The sequence below is a fragment of the Corylus avellana genome, chromosome ca11, assembly GCF_901000735.1.
Source record: "Corylus avellana chromosome ca11, CavTom2PMs-1.0".
In the NCBI taxonomy this organism is placed as follows: domain Eukaryota; kingdom Viridiplantae; phylum Streptophyta; class Magnoliopsida; order Fagales; family Betulaceae; genus Corylus; species Corylus avellana.
In genome coordinates this window covers 8671254-8690506 of record NC_081551.1, presented here as the reverse complement: position 1 = coordinate 8690506, position 19253 = coordinate 8671254, and the positions used below count along the sequence as shown (strand labels likewise).

Sequence of the window (19253 nt, the reverse complement as noted above, 5' to 3'; positions counted from 1 at the left end):
TATTGAGGCTCATTTGATATCTCATAAATTTATCATATCATTAGATTGATGCCAATGCCATATTTTTGACAATGAGCCAATAATAGTTTATTACTATTTGGTTGAGCTTGATACCTTACATATTTATTGGGGCTTTAGTTAAAAAGATTTTATTTTAATATCTTGATAGAACTTGTGATATGCAACTCCTATATATAAGAACCATGCATGTTAAAAAATCACAAGTCGTGATTAGTATTTGTTTTTTAACAAATCAATGCTTCAGAAAACTGTCAATTGGGAGAAAAGAAAGAAGAGAAAATAACATATCACACTTAGAGAAATATGAGTTCATAGAAGTCATTTCTTAAAGTGTTTGTGTGCTATTAGTGAAAATTTATTTTATTGTGACTATTTGGTTTATTCCATTAATATTTGGCATGATAGATTTATACATGTAAATCTTGGCCAAATCAAGGGATTGAGGAGAAATTACAACATTTGAATAAATGATGAATGCTATGATTGTCAATTTTGGGCTATCCACCAAAGTGTGGGGATAAACCATTATTTTGTTTATCATATTCATAAGCATTGTTTGTAATACCTTGAAGTGTGGGGGTATTTGGCAAATGTTATGTTACGTGGGCCTAAAATGAGGAAACTTGGTTTTAAAAACTATGATTGTGATTTTATTGGTTTTGCATGTAATAGTTCATGCTATAGATTCCTTATTATCAAAAATGATTTTTAGATTACAATACTATTATTGAATCTAAAAATACTATTTTTCTTAAGCATGTTTTTCCTTTGAAAAATAAGGAAAAATTATTTCATGAATTTTCCGTTGCTTCTAATAAAATTGTTAATGATATGTAAGAATTGAGAAGAAGCAAGTGAGCTAGAACGGAAGTAATCTCGGTAATGATTTTATTGCTTATATTATTAATGATGATCCAATATGTTATGGTGAAGCAATTAAATCTAGTTGATGCATTTTATTTTTGTTAGAAGCTATAAATAATGAATTGGAATAAATTATGTCTAACCTTGCTTGGGAACTCGTTGAGTTATTTAATGAGACCAAATCAATTGGTTATATATAGATGTTTAAAAAGAAGCTTAAACTGGATGATACAATAGATAAGTACATGGTAGATATGGTAGCTAAAAGGTACAAGTAAATACAAACTGTTGATTATTTGATATTTATTTTCTGATTACTAGAATTGCATTTATTATAATATTATTTGTCATTGCATCTATTTATAAATTTATTGCACATCAAATGGATGTCATATTGTTTTTCTAAGTAGCAAAGAGATTTATATGGAGCAGCCCGAGGAACTAGTAATCCCTAGTCAAGAACATAAAGTGTGCAAATTAGTAAAATCCTTGTATAGATTAAAGTAAGCTCCTAAATAATGGCGTTTGACAAGGTTATATTGTCTAATTTATATTTGATTAATGGTACAAGTAAATGCATAGCAAGTTTTACAATAATGAATGTGTCATTATTTGTTTATATATATATATATATATTGACGACTTGTTTAATTTTTTTTTTTTTTTTTTTTTTTTTTTTTAACTAGCATTGCTGTTGTACATGAAACTAAAATATTTTATGTATCTAATTTTGATATGTAAGACATAGGTAAAGCTAATGTCAAATTGGACATTAAAGTTATTCGGAATAATAATTGCATTATTTTATCTCATTCATATTATGTTGAAAAGATGCTTAAAAGATTTTAGCACTTTTATTATCTACCTATATCTACACCATATGATTCAAAAATACATTTGGTTAAGAATCATGATGATTGTAGTGTTTTGCAAGAAAAATACACACAAATCATTGGTAGCTTGATGTTTTGACAAACTGTATATGCCCTGATGTTACATATATTGGTAGCAGATTGAGTAGATATACTCATAATCATGGTATTGAGCATTCTAATGCTATCTCTAAATTGCTGAGATTCTTAAAGGACACATTTAATTTTGGTTTGTCATATTGTGATTATACTGCTATATCAAAAGGATATTGTAATGCTAACTGCATTTTTGATTCTGATGAGTAAAACCTACTAATGACTATTATGTGTTTAATCTGGCTGAAGGAGCTATTTCTTGAAAGTCCTAAAAAAAACTTGCATAGTAAGGTTTACTATAGAGTCGGAGTTAATTGCTTTGGAGAAGGCATGAACTGAAGATGAATGGCTAAAGAACTTATCGATAAATTAATTTGCTTTTATATGCTAATTCAGTTCCATTTGTATTTTCATTGTGATTGACAGACTGTCATAGCTCGAGCAAAGAGCAAAGAATTTATAATTAGAAAGTGCACAATATTGTGAGGCAGCATATTGAGACTGGTATATGTCCATGGACTTTGTGAGATCATAAAAGAATTCTGCAAATTCTTTGACCAAGCCACTAGCAAGAAGGCTAGTGAGAGAAGCATTGAGGGGGATAAGACTAATACCCAAATTATGACACTGTGATTGATACCCAACCTCTGTAATTGGAGATCCCATGAATGAAATTTAATGGGAAACGAAGTCACAAGTGAAATGAGGTATGGTACTGTCAATTTATGTTTATTAACTATCTTGTTGAGAAGATTAGTGATGAGTCCATTTCTATGGTGTAAGACAGTACAAGATGCAGAGTGATTAAGGATGAGCTTAAAGCTCTTAATAAATCCATAGTCCCTACCGGGAACCGAGGTACCTCTTATATATATATATATATATAATTTTTAGGAATAAACTATTTTTATTGTAAGGGGCATTTCTTTTGGTTGGTAGATTATTTAAATACTTGTTTTATTTTTTCTTTTTGGGTTTTGAATTGTTGTAGTAATGGGGTATTTCTTGTGCATGTTGGTTTGTTTAAATAGTAAATACTTGTTTTTATTGTTTTAATGTTTTCTTTATGTAACTATTTTAAAAAATTGAATCTATATTTCTAAGGCCCATATTGGCAAAAACATTGATTTTTTAGGATTTTTGGGCTCCTTTTTTTTTTTTTTAATGGGCCAACTATATAAAAAAAATGGGTTTATTTTAGCCAAATACCTAAAATAAGCAAAAAAAAAACAATTTTCTTAAAAAACCGGTTACCAGACCGGGTACAAATGGAACCGGCTGGTAACCGGGACCCTGGTTTACCAAGACCTGGTTCTTGGTTCCGGTTGCCCAAAACTAAGAACCGGGGTACCCCAGTTCTAGTCCCCGATTTTTGCCAAAAACTGGAAAACCGGACCAGGTTAACACCCCTAAAGTTTAGTCGGGCGAGCCAGGTATGTTTCATTTGCTAATTAAGCGGGCTTGTACAGTAACGAGCAGGCTGGAACAGTTTTGAGCTTGATTTCGAGTCAAGTTTAATCGGGCGGGTATAGAGCGGGTTCACGAGCCGGCCTGCTCGTTTGCAGGCCTAATTAGCACATACCATAGCCTCTAATAATACAATAACTCCAAATCATTTAATTAAAAACAATATGAAGACCAACTTCTGTTTGTCAGATAAATTGCATTGGAAAGTAAGCATAGATACAATATCTCTATATTTTCTTTTGGAAAAAATACAAAATTAATTCATGTAGTTACACTGATTTACAATAAGCTTCATATGATATAAAAATATTTTGAGAGTTCCCTAGTATGCAAAACTAAACACATAAGTCAATTCAAAAAATTAGATGGAAGTTGAGTTACAGTGACTTATTTGTTATTTTCGCATACCACATGAAACTCTCATAATATTTTTATACCACAAGAAACTTATTGCAAATTAGTGTAATTGCATAGATTGATTTTGTATTTTTTTTCTTAAAAATAAATAAAAATATAATTGTTTACAACAATTAATAAGTTTCATCATTAAACACTCCCTCTAATGAAATAGTTTGTAGGACAAAAATTTAGTTATATGATTACTCTATGAAGTCATGCTTCCCTATTAACTCCCACAAGTCGATGATGTGGCACATTGTGATTGCTTTCACTTACCGAGAGCCAACGGATTTTTGTCTTGAAAATCTGACCGTTAGAAAAATATACACGTCATCATCCCTTATCTCTATACAGAGAGCTCTGACCCTTCCAACAGTCACACCTTCAAGTGTCCGTGTCTCTTTCTTTTCCATGGCTTTCTCTGCAACTCTCTCACAAAACTCTTTCTCATGCCTCTCTCACTTCCCTCAAACCTTCCGAAGAAACCCTCTTCGCTTGGCGTCCATTAGAGCCGTAAGCGCCGCCGCAGAGCCCGAGAAGGAAAAGGCGACGCAGACGCAGACAAAGAGCGAAGAGTCTTCTTCCAATGCTCAACCATCCACCGCAGCTCCTAAGCTCCCCAAAAAGCCTGTATATTCGAGTGAGTTATGAAATTAATTTCGTGAAATGTTTTACTTATTTTCAAAATTAAAGGAAAAGGGTATTATTTTTATATATTGGTTTTTGTTTTTTCTTTACTTTTTTCGCTTGGGGCAGTGAAGAAAGGCCAGATTGTGAGGGTGGACAAGGAGAAGTATCTCAATAGTATTAATGTAAGTATAATTAAGTACAAAAAAATGTTTTTTTTTTTTTTTTTTTTTCCACTACACAAACAAAATCCAGAGAAAGAAAATTGTGAAGTAAGTTTTAGTTATACAAATTGAACATTCATTATATTTAGGTTTGGAATAAGCTGGAATTTAAAATTTGATGTGTGAAATTTGATTAAAATTTCAGTATCTGTCTGTTGGTCATCCACCTTATTACAAAGGGTTGGACTACATTTATGAAGACCGTGGTGAGGTAAAGTACGGTTCAGAGGTTGCTTTTCCAAGTGTTTATTTATTTATTTTTTATTAATTTTTAGGGGTGATTTAGCTTTATGGCCATGAATTACCAAGCGATTTGAGAAGTTTTCAAACTTTAAAACTTTTTAATTTAGACACTTGAAATTTCAATTGCAGTCAATTTGAACCCCTTCGTCAGATTTTAAACATTAAAAATGAGACAATGACGTTTATACCCCTGAATTTTTTATAAAATTCCAAATTTACCCTTAATTCCTTTTTTTTAAAAAAAAAAAAATTTAAGTTAAAAAAAAAATCAAGAATATTTTGGTCTTTTTAGGGGTAAATCAGGGAAGTTAACAGATAAATCTGACAGAGGTGTTCAAATTGACTGCAATTGAAAGTTCAAGAATCTAAATTGAGAGGTTTTGAAGTTTTGAGGGCTTTTCAAATCGCGTGGTAATTCAGAGGTTTAAAGCGAAGTTATCCCACTTATTTATGGTCATTTCACATTAATTTGTGACGAGTACTACACATATTCTCACTTCTCCACATTTATTTTTTCACACCCTAAGATTTATCTCAAATCTAGTAGTGATTTTAAAAGGTGTGAGTGTATGTAGTATACTAGTATTACTCATTTCTGATCGGAAGTATGATATTGTTTTAGGTATTGGATATACGTATTTTTGAGGAGACGGGAGAGTATGCACTTGTAAGTGATTCTCGTTTGTGTTTCTTGTCTTTAGTATACAAAAGCAACAATATTTGTAGAGTAATTATAGAAGTCCCTCTAATAATGATGTAGCTCTTAAAGTTAACTATGTTACGTGAATACGTAACGGGGATAAATTTTAGGTTCTGAGGGAACCTACACCTTAGATTCTAAGGGAACCTAGACTTTTTAGATTTTGAGGAAACCTAAAACACATTTTTCAAACTCAAAATTTGTGATTAGTTTTCTATCCTTTTTTATTAAAATACCATCCTTTAAATAGGAATATTACAATGACTTAGACTTTGAATAGAACTCCTACACTCACTTGGAGATAAACTCGTAGAATGCTAACTAATGCAATACTGACTCTAAAATAAATAACTAGATAATTGAAATACAAATAGATGCATGTTTATCTCTAATATAAAAATACTGACAACTACACTATTCTAAATTAATCTTAAATGAAATCTAATTCATATTAATTATAAGTCTACTTTATCACTATGTTACTTCCGTAACATTCCTTCCCCGTTAAGGAGACCTTGTCCTCAAGGTCTAGAAATTTTTTTCTTCCAATATTGAGATGTAGCCAATGACGTGACCATGAAGTAGGAGATATGAGCCAGGGACTTGGAGCATTGAAAGTAGGGGTGTCAACCCGGTCCGGTTTCCCGATTTTTGGCCAAAACCGGGAACCGGAACTGGGGTACCCCGGTTCTCGGTTTTGAGAAACCGAAACCGGTTAACCAGGGTCCCGGTTATCGGCCAGTTCCGGTTTTACTCGATCCGGTAACCGGTTTTTTTAAAAAAATTGGTTTTTGGGCTTATTTTAGGTATTGGGCCTAAAATAAGCCCTTTTTTTTTTTCATAAGTTGGCCCATTTTTTTAAAAAATCTATTAGTATCTTTGTCTAAATTAAAGGGGCTTTGTTGTGATTGTTTGAAATAATTAAAAAATAAACCTAAAAAAGTCTAAAAATCCTAAAAAATCAATGTTTTTGCCTATTTGGGCCTTAGAAATAAAAATATAATTTTTTAAAATACCCTAAACCTAAACCTAAGTGTATATATATTAAATAAAATGGAAATCCGGTTCCGGTATTCCCGGTTTTTGAACGGAAACCCCGGTTTCTCGGTTTTTGGATTTTTCAAACCGGAACCCTCCGATTTCCCGGTTTCCAGTTTTTCAGTTTCCCGATTCCAATTTTTCGGTAATTTTTGACACCCCTAATTGAAAGTAACCATCACGTGACTCACTCAAGCACCTTCGATAAAAATCAAAATTATTTTTCACTTTTTTTAATAAAAATTCAAGTTTGGTTTTATCGATCTCCTCTTCTGCTCCTTTTTTTTTTCTTCTCATTGATCAACATTTTGGGCACCTATAGCTACAAATGCAAACTTAGAAACAGATGCCCCCATTTTGCATTCTTTTCGTCTTTGGCCTTTCATCCTCTTCCTAGGTGGTCGTTCAGAAAGTGGAAACGCTACTTTGTCACCAAGTTTCCAGATCTGCACCATTCGATTCTTTTCGACGGTTCTGTATGGGTTGGAGACGGTGGTTGCTCTATGGGTCACGAGGTAGAGCTTCTATAGCGAGTAGGGCTGATGAATTTTCTCGGTGAGAGATGGGTTTGTTGGACAGTGGGTTGCTGATCTGTAGATGGCTTTGTGTTGGGACTCTTGGTTGTTCGGTGTGGCGGGTCTCTGGGTCTTGGTTGGCTGTTTCTGTGCGCTGCACGGTGAATTTTCTCTAGTTGACGATTGGTTTGCTGGATATGAGCGTGATGGAGATATCGGTTTGATAAGGTTGTTGACGTCTTCAATTGGCTGAGAATCCAATGGTGGTGTGGGATACGGTGGTAGCACCATTTGTAGCTACTCTGAAAAATGGAACTCATCATTGTTATCAGCTGAACCATCATCGAATTTTGCAATCAATGCATACAATTTAGCATTATTTTCTTAAATCCTCTCATTATTTTCTTCCATCTTCTTCATCAAACCTTCACACATAGTTATGAGGTTTCCAAGCTGCTATTCAAGTCGATCCAACCTTGGATTCGCCATTGACAAGATCACGGCTCTAAAACCAAATGTACCAAATGTTACGTGAATATGTAATGGGGATAGATTTTCGGTTTTGAGGGAACCTAAACCTTAGGGGGAACCTAAATCTTTTAGATTTTGAGAAAACCTAAAAACCCTTTGAAGTGATTAATTTTCTGATTCATTTTTATTAAATACCATCCTTTAAATAGAAACATTACAATGACTTGGACTTAGAGTAGAACTCTTACACTCACTTGGAAATAAACATGTATAACGCTAACTAATGCAATACTGCTCTAAAATAAATAATCAGATAATTGAAATACAAATAGATGAATGTTTATCTCTAATCTAATAATACTGATAACAAAACTAATCTAAATTAATCTTAAATGAAATCTAATTCATATTAAAGATAAGCCTACTTTATCACTATATTATTTTCGTAACATACCGATCAATCACAAGTCCAATAATGATTTTAAGAGTTATATCATTCTTAGATGGATATAAAAATGACACAAGAAGGACTTGTAGCATTACTCATATTTACATTGAACTTTTCAAATTTCCTATGTTTTGATGATGCTCCTAGTAAGCAAGATCCAGAGTGCTAATGATTGACTAATTTTTACAGATTGCATGGGTTGGGATTCCAACTGCACCAGCTTGGCTTCCAACAGACATGCTTATTAAGGTAGTTCTAACACTTCTGTTTTAATGGACACTTCATTTTACTGTCTAAGGGTGCCAACAAGGAAGGTCAAGCTTGGTGTCGGATTATTTTAAGCTTTGTGTGGTTGAACTTGGATCAAGATCAAGCTCAACAAACCTAATATATATAACTTTAGGATTAGGTTTCATTTGGCTGAGCTCAAGTTAGTGGAAGCCTCCCCAGACTCATTTAGAGTGTATATGATAATACAATTTTAAACCAAATTACAGAAGAAGAAAAAAAATGTGTTAGAATATTTTTCGGTCTTACACTTTTTGACTGGACTCACGGGTGGGGTGCCTGCGGGTCTTATTCCGATGCCTAAGTTAGTTCATTTGAGAAAAGTCTGTCCAATACACAATAGTTGAGTATGTCCTTTGTACCTGGTGTAGTTGCATATTTATAGGCTTGGTTATAGAATTGGACTTAGACTAGGTCTCCTTGTTCAACTTGATGTAGGAGTGCCAAGAGTTTAAAATTGATCTGAGGTCCTACTTCAATTAGGCTTGGAATAGGACTGTTATGTTAGATTCTTTAAAGAGTTCTAATTAGACCCGTATTGAGACTCCTATTCCAATGATACTTTTCTTGTAGGCCTATCATTAGCCTTGAAGCCTAAGATTTGATGAGCTGGTTGAGTAAAATTATTCCCAACAATATATATTGTTTGTGAATGCGTTTTTTTTTTTTTTTTTTTTGTTAATTACAATTTGAAAAACGTAGAAAAATATAAGTATTTACAGAGCTTTTTATAGTTATTTTGGTTAGCTGATTTTTGTGTTTGCTTGCAGTCAGATAAACTGAATTACGAGAGAATGTGATCCAGATACCAAAAACACAATTCCATGCTATTAGTACCAATCATGGATGCCATTGCTTGCTATGTGAAAGTCGCTTGCTTTTGCTCACCATCATCAGCAACTTCTTCCGTATCTTTGTCAGTTGTCAACATCAAACACAAATAGGCATTTTGTTTCTAATTATTGTAAGATAAAAAGTATTCAATATCAAATGTGTATCCAATTCCCCCCGCCAACATTTTGAAAAAAGCCCCCTCCCTCCTACCAAATTTTGAAAAAATAAATAAATATTTGTGGCATTTTTATGTAGTGGTAATTTTCTTAAGATTTGTTTCTTTGGCTATCATTGGAAATGAAAATTTGGGGACTTTTATTATATTATTGGTAGTTGCCTACCAACATGTGAACAAGAAAAATTAAGATTTGTGTAGGCCAATTTCATCTTTTATTTTATTTTATTTTTTTAATTTTTCTTTTTTTTGGACTAAAGCATGGTAGGTTATATATATATAAAGAGGGAAAAGTCCTCATACCCCCTTTAAACTATCATCCAATTGATAATGCCCCTTCCAAAACTTTCAATTCGACCAAGGTCCCTCTTAAGAGCATTTCTAGTAGCCTCACCAAATTTTACTTACATTTTTTGTTATTTTGACAACTCACCTTTTTAGAGCACACACAACAGCCTCACTATTTTAACAATTCACTCTTACTATTCTATTTAAATATTATTTTTCAAAGATTTGTTTATTCTTAGAAGAAAAAAAAAATGAAAAGCAAAAAAGATGAAAAAGAAATAAGTTGTTTAATCAATAGGTGAGTGAACAATAATAACATTTATATTTGGTGAGTATTGTTTACTTCACTATTTTTTTTTTTTTTTGTTAAAGTAGTGAGTCTGAAAAGTGAAATTTTAGGTTACTTTTGTTAAATTACCTCACCAAAATAACAAAAAAATGGTTTTGGTGAAGCTACAAGGAATGCTTTAAGGCCATTAACAAAAATGATCCTAATTTTTTTAATAAGACAAAAATAATCCAATAAATTTGAAAAAAAAAATTAAGAAAAAAGCTAGAAAATTTTAAATTTCCACTCTGTTTTTATTTGTAAAAAATTTACATTTTAATTACATTTATAATTTTTGGTAATTTGTAAAAATATTGTCTCAACTGAAAGTTTAGAAAGACATTAGTAATTTTGTGATAGGTGGAAGAGTCTATGTGGAATTAAAAAAAAAAAAAAAAAAAAGAAAGGAAAAAGGAAAAGAAAAACCAATAGAATAACGAGGTGAATGGATAATAGTGGCGGATCTACGCAGGGGCGGGGCAGGAATTTTGACAAAAAATAAATAAATTATAAGGTTATTTTAAAATTTTTTTGCTCAAGCCCCCCTCCTCCTTTCTTGGTTAGCCCCTGCTTGTTCAACATGAAGGTGCAGACCGCAGAGTAAAATCTTATTTTCTTCACCTCTTCTGGTTTGTGTTTGTATGGAGGCGCAGAGAAAAATCTAGAGGACTAAGAATTCAAAAAGTGCTAAAGTCGAGTTGGTGGAAGCATTAATTACATGCTGAGGTGTTGATTGATGAGAGATATAGGTGAGGTGGCTTATGGCTTGAGAAAGAAAAACAATTTGTAGTCTTTACGTGGGGCAAGTAAAGCAGGCTTCAATTACTTTTTTTTTTTTTTTTTAGCTATTTTTTATTGGGTTTTTGTCAATTATATAAGTAAACTCGATCAGGTAGAGAATTGTCTTAATGTATTGTTTCTCCATGCACTCAAACACCTACTAAAGTTTGTTATGCAATTTTTTTTTTTTTTTTTGAAAATAAAAATCACATTAACCATTTATTTTGCTATAATGGAATAAAAAAATCACTACATGTCTTCCTTTTTTTTTTTCATCCATTTTTGCTTCTAAATGCATTTTTTTTTTTTTTCATTTTATTACCAAACATTAGTAATTGTACAAAGAAAATAAAAAAAAACACTTAAGACATGGTACCAAAATTTTGGAGACAATTATGCCCCTACAATAACAAGGACCGGATCCCCTTTAGTCCAAACGGACCGGAGGGGATCCAAATGCAACCCTTAAAGTTTTTCAATGAAAATTTTTTTTTAACAAAATTTTAGAGACAAAGTTTTATTTTTCTATGTAATTTCAAACATGCTCATAAGTTACTAAGTCTCTAGGCTTTTCATCATTTTGTAAGAATATACTAGTCAACTAACATATCAATCAACTAATTTCTTAGTATAATTAGAAAAAAAAAAAAAAAAATCTAATTTTTTAGTACTATTTCCTACAATATCTCTTTTCAGGTTGATTTTTGGAGAACAGTGAATTTCAGTCGACAAAAAGAAGAAAAAGTATCAAATAAATGATAGTCATATAAGCTTCATGAAGAATAAATTTTTTATATTGTGTTATGAAATATTTTTATTTTAAATTGTATTTATCATTTTTTTTTATGTTATAAAAAATAAAATATTATTTTATTATTTTAATGTGGCACCTTCTAAAATCAATTCTCGGCTCCGGCGCTGTGGATAAGATCGATCCATGAAAGAAGTGTATGCGGAGGAAAAAGGTCAGCAACTTGCGAAAGGCAATACTTTTCCTTAAATGGCTTTTCGAATTTTAGGGTAGTGTGATCAAAATGGAAGAGAGTGAAGAGAGCAGTTACAGTAGAGTCTGCGTCACCGGAGGTTCAGGCTATATTGGCTCTTCCCTTGTGAAAAAGCTTTTACAGAAAGGTTATACAGTCCATGCAACTCTCCGGAACTTGGGTATCTCTCTCTCTCTCTCTCTCTCTGATTGTGGTGTTTTATATATTCAATTTCTTTTACTTTATTTATGGATCTTTTGTTTTCCTTCATCGATCTCTTCAGGAGACGCAGCCAAAGTAGATCTCCTCAAGTCCTTGCCCAACGCAGCCAACAGATTGGTGCTTTTTCAAGCTGATATTTACAATCCCACTGATTTTGAGCCTGCAATTAAAGGCTGCCAATATGTCTTTCATGTCGCCACCCCTATGCGACATGACACCCAAAGCTCCCAGGTCTGTCCATTTCCAAACATGCATGTTACTTATCTTTATCTTCATAAATTCATCTCTAAATTTTTATACGTTTTAAAATTAAAATAATTCTCAATTAAGGGTATTAAATCTTCAATTTCTTTAGATTATTCTCTTCTGTTATAATTTTTAGTTAAATCTTGTCAAAATTTTCACGTTTATTTATTTTTGGTAATTACTTAAAAGTTTGATAATCTGAAATATAGTACAAGGATACAGCTGAAGCTGCTATTGCCGGGGTTAGATCCATCGCTGATTCATGTATCCGCTCACAAACGGTTAAGCGACTCATCTACACTTCCTCTTTGATGGCATCCTCACCATTGACAGAAGATGGAGCTTCTTTTAAGTCTTGCATGGATGAATCCTGTTGGACACCTTATGATGTCTCCTTTACTTATGCCAATGATTTCCTACTGGTAATTCCTTCCCATATTTGTAAAATTTTGGAGAAACATGGGCTTGGAGGGCTTTCCTCATGTAGTTCCGCCCCTATTAATACCCACGGGTCCGTGGATCAAAACTGGGCTTGGATGCCAATTGTTAGAATGAAACTAAATAAATATGTTTTTCTTCGTAGCATATGAATAACAAATAAAATAGACAAACGTATCTCTATTATTAGATGATGAGTTTTCGTTCTCTGATTGTTAGCCGCATCCATGTCCTTGTGGGTGTGTGTGGAGAAGATTAGTCTCAACCCTAATTTTTTTGATAACCTAAGATGAAGTCTAATGAACGAACTCCATTTATATATTGGGTGAGACTATATGGCTTTCCCACAATTGGTTATAGAAAGGTCAAGCCCATTATAGACCCAATAATAAAATAATTATCCCAGTCCACCCAAAAGGAAATAAACACAATTACAACATATGTCTGACTCCGACATTTGATAATTTTCTAAGCAACTCACTGGTTGTTATGATTTGATTACTATATATGTTTCTACCCTAATGAAAATTCCAACTGTTTGAACTGTGGAAGTCATGGAACCCTAGTGATGGGTTTATTCTGGAATTTTTGTTGTAGGGATACACTAAATCAAAGACTTTAGCAGACAAAGAGGTGCTGAAATACAATGAATATGAAAATGGCAGGCTTGAAGTTGTATCACTACCTTGTGGCCTTGTGGGCGGAGAAACCCTCCTTCCATATGCATCTGGAAGTGTGGAAACCATTATATCACCACTCACAAGCAAATTGTTTTTGTTAAATGGATTCAAGTTTTTGCAAGAACTTTGGGGTTCAATTGCTCTTGTACACATTGATGATATCTGTCAAGCACATATCTTCTGCATGGAAAAGCCATCAATGAAAGGTAGATTCATCTGTGCTGCCACCAATCTAACCATCACTCAAATTGCAGTTTACTTCCAGGAGAAGTTTCCAGAATACGAGATATCAAAAGAGTAAGACTTTTATTTAAAATTTGATTTTCTTCTAAGAAGATTTTTCAGAAAATTAGTTCTTTGCATGAACAATACTTTTTCTCTGAGTATGACAATAATGACATTTTAATTAATTAGGTATTTGGAAGGACCAGATGAAGTAGCAGTTAGATGTGATTCCACAAAGCTGATGAAGATGGGGTTTGAATATCTATATGATGAGAAGAAGATATTAGATGACAGTGTGGCATGTGGAAAGCGATGTGGAGCCCTAATGTAATGTCCACTCCTTGTTCTTAAAGTGATGTAGCATATTGTTTAAAATCCCAAAGAATTCCAAACTAAAACACAACCCAGTTTGTTTTATAATTCTTTTCTCTATTATTAATTTTCTTTCATCACTTTTAATTTTTTGCTTTTTGGCTCTATCATTCGTTATTTCTTTGTTATTTTATATGATATACTTACTATAAGACGCCTGTAATTTTAATTAGTTGATCGCTGTTACAAGTTCTGATCGTGTATAGTTGACTTTAGTAAACAATTACTAATTAAATCATATTTACAATTGTTTATCTTACAAGAAAAATAAAATAGATTAATCATATTATCTATTCAGAGTAATAAAATAATTATTTTATTGTATTTTACTATCTATTCAGATTTAAGGCTTAAGCTTTTTGTATTTATGTATAATGTTAGTTGTATTGTATTTTACTATTTCCTACATTGATGTGTATATATATATTTAGAGTTGAATTATTTGTGGTAGTTGGATTATGATTATATATTTGATGTTGGATTGATTGATTATATATAGATTATTGGATTTTCGATTATATAATATAACTCGTATATCAAGTGTCGACCTGAGAAAACTGTAACTCGTATAATGACCGGAGAAAATTGAAAAAAAAAAAAAAAAAATTTCCTGCCAACTTTAGTAACGTGTCAGATTATGACATATTACTACATGGTAACGTGTCATAATCTGACACGTTACAACCCTTTGTAACATATTAGTTTATGACACGTTACCAAATGGTAACGTGTCATAATCTGACACATTACAACCCCTTTGTAACGTGTCAGTTTATGACATGTTACCATTTGGTAACGTGTCACAATCTGACACGTTACTAAAGTTGAAATAGTTACGTCCAATCTCATAACCCGTCAAACACGTTACTATAGACACGTTGTTAAACTTTAGTAACGTTTTAACACCATATACACGTTACTAATGGTCCGTGACTAAAAAAATTGATCCTTGTAGCGTAACAAAACATAAAAATTTGATTAGTAATTTTATATCTCAAAAAGCTAGAAGAATTAGTTTTAAATTATAATTTGGTATAAAATTAAATACCGGGATACCAGAAGAAAACAAGTAAAACAAACAACATATGAACAGATGATATCTATGCAGTTATATCCCAAATGAGAAAGAAAATGAAACACAAAAATAAGAAAATGAAACACAAATTCCTCTTCCTATTTTTTTTTTTTTTTTTCTTTTATATTACGTGTTGTTTCCAATTTTCAACAAAGTTAAACATAAGTCCGTTGCCCATCTGTTTCAGGATTTTTGTTATTGAGATTTTTCTTTGATTCCATTCCCCTACTTATTTTAGCAAAATAATTAATGTTTTATTTGCAAACATAACATGCTTCTTGCAACAGGAAACTGGCAGAGCTTGGTCTTCTCTAATGACAAAAGCTTGGTCTTTGAATTCATTGCACGATATGGAGATCCACCACATAGAAGACGTGCAAACATGCATTATAGTATGACAAAACATTATTTTATGCTTCATCAATACCAAGGTTGTAGATGTATTGGTTATGGCAAACATTAGCTAAATCGAAATTAGCCCATCTAAGAAAATGCACAAAATGAAAATCTAGCAAGCGAAAACCAATCAAAATTCCAGCGTTGGACAATAACTTGAAATGGGTCTTCTCGAAGATAGCTAACATATTTTTGCAATTCTACTGAATTGATCATTAGATTCGTAGATTCATATGATTCGTAAACAAATTTAATGATAAATTTACTCTTTCATTTATACGAAAATAAGTGCAAAATAATATAAAAAATTATTTTTATTATTGCTCTTTACCATATAGAAAAAACTTATATATGTAATTGTCAAAATCTTATAATAATATGAAAGTTCAAAACACATTGTGTTGACTGATAGTGCCTCGAAAAGCAATTAAAATACAAATCGATTCAATCGACGTAATTAAATGATATCCATATCTCTATATACCAACAGACATCCAAATTTAGCAATTGTCCTTATCCCTTTTTTTTTTTTTTTTCTCTCTCTCTAAAATTATTGAAATCCATCTATATGCCAAGAGTAGGGGTGCAAAGGCGGTTACGGTTAGCGGTTAGTGGCAATAACCGCTAACCGTAACCGCCCTAGCGGTTAGTAAATTTCACTAACCGTAACCGCTAACCACCTAACGGTTAGCGGTTAACCGCCGGTTAGCGGTTAGCGAAACAGATAACTGCCTGCTAACCGCTTTTTTAAAATTGAGCTTTTTTTTTGGGCTCTTTGGGCTTTCTTTAGGGTTTTTTTTTTCTTGTATTTTTAATATCTTCTTGTGCCCAATTGCTATAAAAAGAGCCTATATTGAAAAATCAAAAATATTTGACCCAAAATTTACATTTACTTGTACTTTAAAAAAATTTCCTTAAATATTAAATCATAATCGGTTAACTTTTTTTAAAAATAAAAAATAAAAATTCAACGCAACATACAAAAAAAAAGTTCAGAATTCAGACAACTGTCATAACATATAAAAAAAGTTCAACACAAAGCATATAAAATAAGTTCAAATGAAACATTAAATGATACAAATAAAACATTAAAACTTTATCAATCCTCTCATTTGATCCTCTAGCAAATCCTGTGGACATCAAAAGAAGAAAAGTTATAATATTAAACATAATAATATTAAGGCACAAGCATGTACACATATCAAAACATGCTTAATATAATTGTATTGTAATTAAAATACTATGACAATTCAAAAAATAATAACCTTCGTTACTAACAAACCTCTAGGCAAAATATGAAGCAGCACTTGAACTTGAAGGTTGAGTCATATCTATGAATAAATAATATATTGTTTAATTCAATTGAATCAATTGTGATTATCATTGTACATGAATCATATGATTAACTTGTAGACTTATGACTTATGAGTTATGTCATATTATATATGAATTATTTATTATTATATAATCATATGATTTAATGATCAAGTCATCATGTAATATAATCATATCAATTACAGTGATAATATATAAATTATTAAAATTATAATGATAATACATTAATACTTAAATTGTGTTTATAAGTAACACATTGGTCATTGTTTAATCCAATATCAATTACTTAATTTGATATTATACGAATCGTATCATCATTGTACATTAATAATATGATTTACTTGAAGTCTTGAATAAAGTATTTGAATTGTTATTGAATCATATGATTAAGTATTGATATTATACATTTATATTATTCATATACATATGTAAACTTATATAGACTTATAACATATATAGACTTATAAGTTTATAACATACATTGGAAATAAGTCTCTAGATATTTAATTGTTGTATTAGTATGAATTAGTATATTTATGAGTTATGTCATATTATATATGTATAATTTGTTATTATATAATCAAATGATTTAATAATCAATCTCATGTGATATAATCATATAAATTATAGTGATAATATATTAATACTCAAATTGTGATTTAATTATTTTTTAAAAAAATTGTAATTTAATGATCAAGTGATTATGTTATATGTATAAATATTTTTATAATTATAATTATAAAAATATATTATATAAAAAGGCGGTTAGCGGTTAGCGGTTACGGTTAGTAAACTCAATAACCGCTAACCGCTAAACGCTAGGCGGTTATAGCGGTTAGGCGGTTAGCGGTTAATGCGGTTAAGCGGTTAGAACGGTTAACGGTTAGCGGTTAGAGCGGTTAGCGGGCGGTTTTTAACCGCCCGCCTTTGCACTCCTAGCCAAGAGAAGTCCAAAATATAGCTGTTGTCTTAAATGTCCGGTGTTTACAATGATTCAACTAGTTTATTAAATATTACAAGTCCATCTTGAGTCCCTCCAAAAATGATATGGCTATTAAAATTACCATTAAATTTATAATTAATTATTATTGGATTTTGATCAAATGATGATTTTAATAACCACATCATTTTTTGTGGGACTCAAGAAGGACACAAGAGGGACTTCTAAAATTACTCAATTTTTTATGATGTCTCGAGACAAATTTCACATCTCTAGTTTATTTATTTATTATTATTATTTTTTTTTTGTCCTAAGCAGCTAGCCATGTGATTTATGTTTTATTATTATTTATTTTCTAGACAGTTGCGTACGCTATAGTCCAAAAAATTGCGTAGAACAAAATCACAAAATTAAATGGTTGACTTAGGGGCCTAAAAGCACTTTTAATATTCAAAAAATTCGTTTGTAAAAAAAAATATTTGTTTAGTAAAAAAATTAAAAACAATTTCTAAGAGTCCAAAAAGCTTAAAAATTGTTAAACCGCACTTTTAGTAAAAGCTTAAAAATAAAATTTTTGCCCAAAAGCGTTTTTTACTTAAAACCTTCTCCAACGTAATTTCAAACAGTTTTTTACAAACAAACTATGATACTGTAGATTCTTAAATTATAGGAGATATTTTATTTTTTATTTAATTAGATTAAAAAAAAAAAAAAAACTCAACAATTTAAGCGTCCACGTAGATGGGCGGTGGTAGGGGCTAGCTATATATTGTTTAAATACGCCCACCAGCATCGGGCTTCGGCATGTTGTGGATAGTTGAATAGAAAAACAAATTGGATGACAATGGAGAAGAGCAGCAACAGAGTCCGCGTCACCGGAGTTTCAGGCTATATTGGCTCTTCCCTTGTGAAAAAGCTTTTACAGAAAGGTTATACAGTCCATGCAACTCTCAGGAACTTGGGTCTCTCTCTCTCTCTCTGTGATTGTGGTGTTTTATATATTCAATTTCTTTTACTTTATTTATGGATCTTTTGTTTTCCTTCATCGATCTCTGCAGGAGACGCAGCCAAAGTCGATCTTTTCAAGTCCTTGCCCAACGCAGCCAACAGATTGGTGCTTTTTCAAGCTGATATTTACAATCCCATTGATTTTGAGCCTGCAATTAAAGGCTGCCAATAGGTCTTTCATGTCGCCACCCCGTTGCTACATGACACACAAAGCTCCCAGGTCTGTGAACTCTTTAAATCTAATTTTTAAAAAAAGTTTTGAAAACGCTCACGAAACTAGTTATTTAACGATTTCTACTCTATCTCAAATTTATTAATTTTTGTAAGGTAAGTTCTAATACGAAAGTTATTTAGCTTTTTAAAGGGCATTTATATATTCATTTTTCTTTTCTCTCATTTGTTGACAACAAAAAAAGAATTAAAAAAGAATATTTAACTAAGAGCACTTGTACCGCTTCAACAATTATTTAGCTAAGATTTAACTGAAAAATACATTTTCTTATTTTAGCTACTCACTTTTATAAAGTAACTCTATTTAAAATATTATTATTTTTATATATTTTCCTTGTAGTAGCTCAGCAAATTTTTAACCATTTTATTGAACCGGATGTGGAACATCTTTTTGCTGCAAGGCTAAGCTTTTAGCTATTTTGTT

The 19253-nt window shown here is 31.5% G+C and overlaps 3 protein-coding genes across 3 annotated transcripts; all 3 read left to right on the top strand.

Moving 5' to 3' along the window:
• The first annotated feature begins 4086 nt into the window (after positions 1-4086).
• On the top strand, positions 4087-9498 carry LOC132166212 (NAD(P)H-quinone oxidoreductase subunit O, chloroplastic). Its single transcript, XM_059576992.1, has 6 exons — positions 4087-4359; positions 4476-4531; positions 4716-4781; positions 5436-5480; positions 8175-8234; positions 9044-9498. The coding sequence occupies exons 1-6, from the start codon at positions 4131-4133 to the stop codon at positions 9071-9073; spliced, it is 486 nt and encodes a 161-aa protein (XP_059432975.1). The 5' UTR covers positions 4087-4130; the 3' UTR covers positions 9074-9498.
• A 2118-nt stretch (positions 9499-11616) lies between these two features.
• On the top strand, positions 11617-13931 carry LOC132166096 (anthocyanidin reductase ((2S)-flavan-3-ol-forming)-like). The gene is made up of 5 exons (XM_059576854.1): positions 11617-11842; positions 11945-12114; positions 12339-12551; positions 13165-13544; positions 13662-13931. The coding sequence occupies exons 1-5, from the start codon at positions 11713-11715 to the stop codon at positions 13801-13803; spliced, it is 1035 nt and encodes a 344-aa protein (XP_059432837.1). The 5' UTR covers positions 11617-11712; the 3' UTR covers positions 13804-13931.
• A 4491-nt stretch (positions 13932-18422) lies between these two features.
• On the top strand, positions 18423-18899 carry LOC132165294 (phenylacetaldehyde reductase-like). The gene is made up of 2 exons (XM_059575792.1): positions 18423-18552; positions 18649-18899. The coding sequence occupies exons 1-2, from the start codon at positions 18429-18431 to the stop codon at positions 18768-18770; spliced, it is 246 nt and encodes an 81-aa protein (XP_059431775.1). The 5' UTR covers positions 18423-18428; the 3' UTR covers positions 18771-18899.
• Positions 18900-19253: the final 354 nt, after the last annotated feature.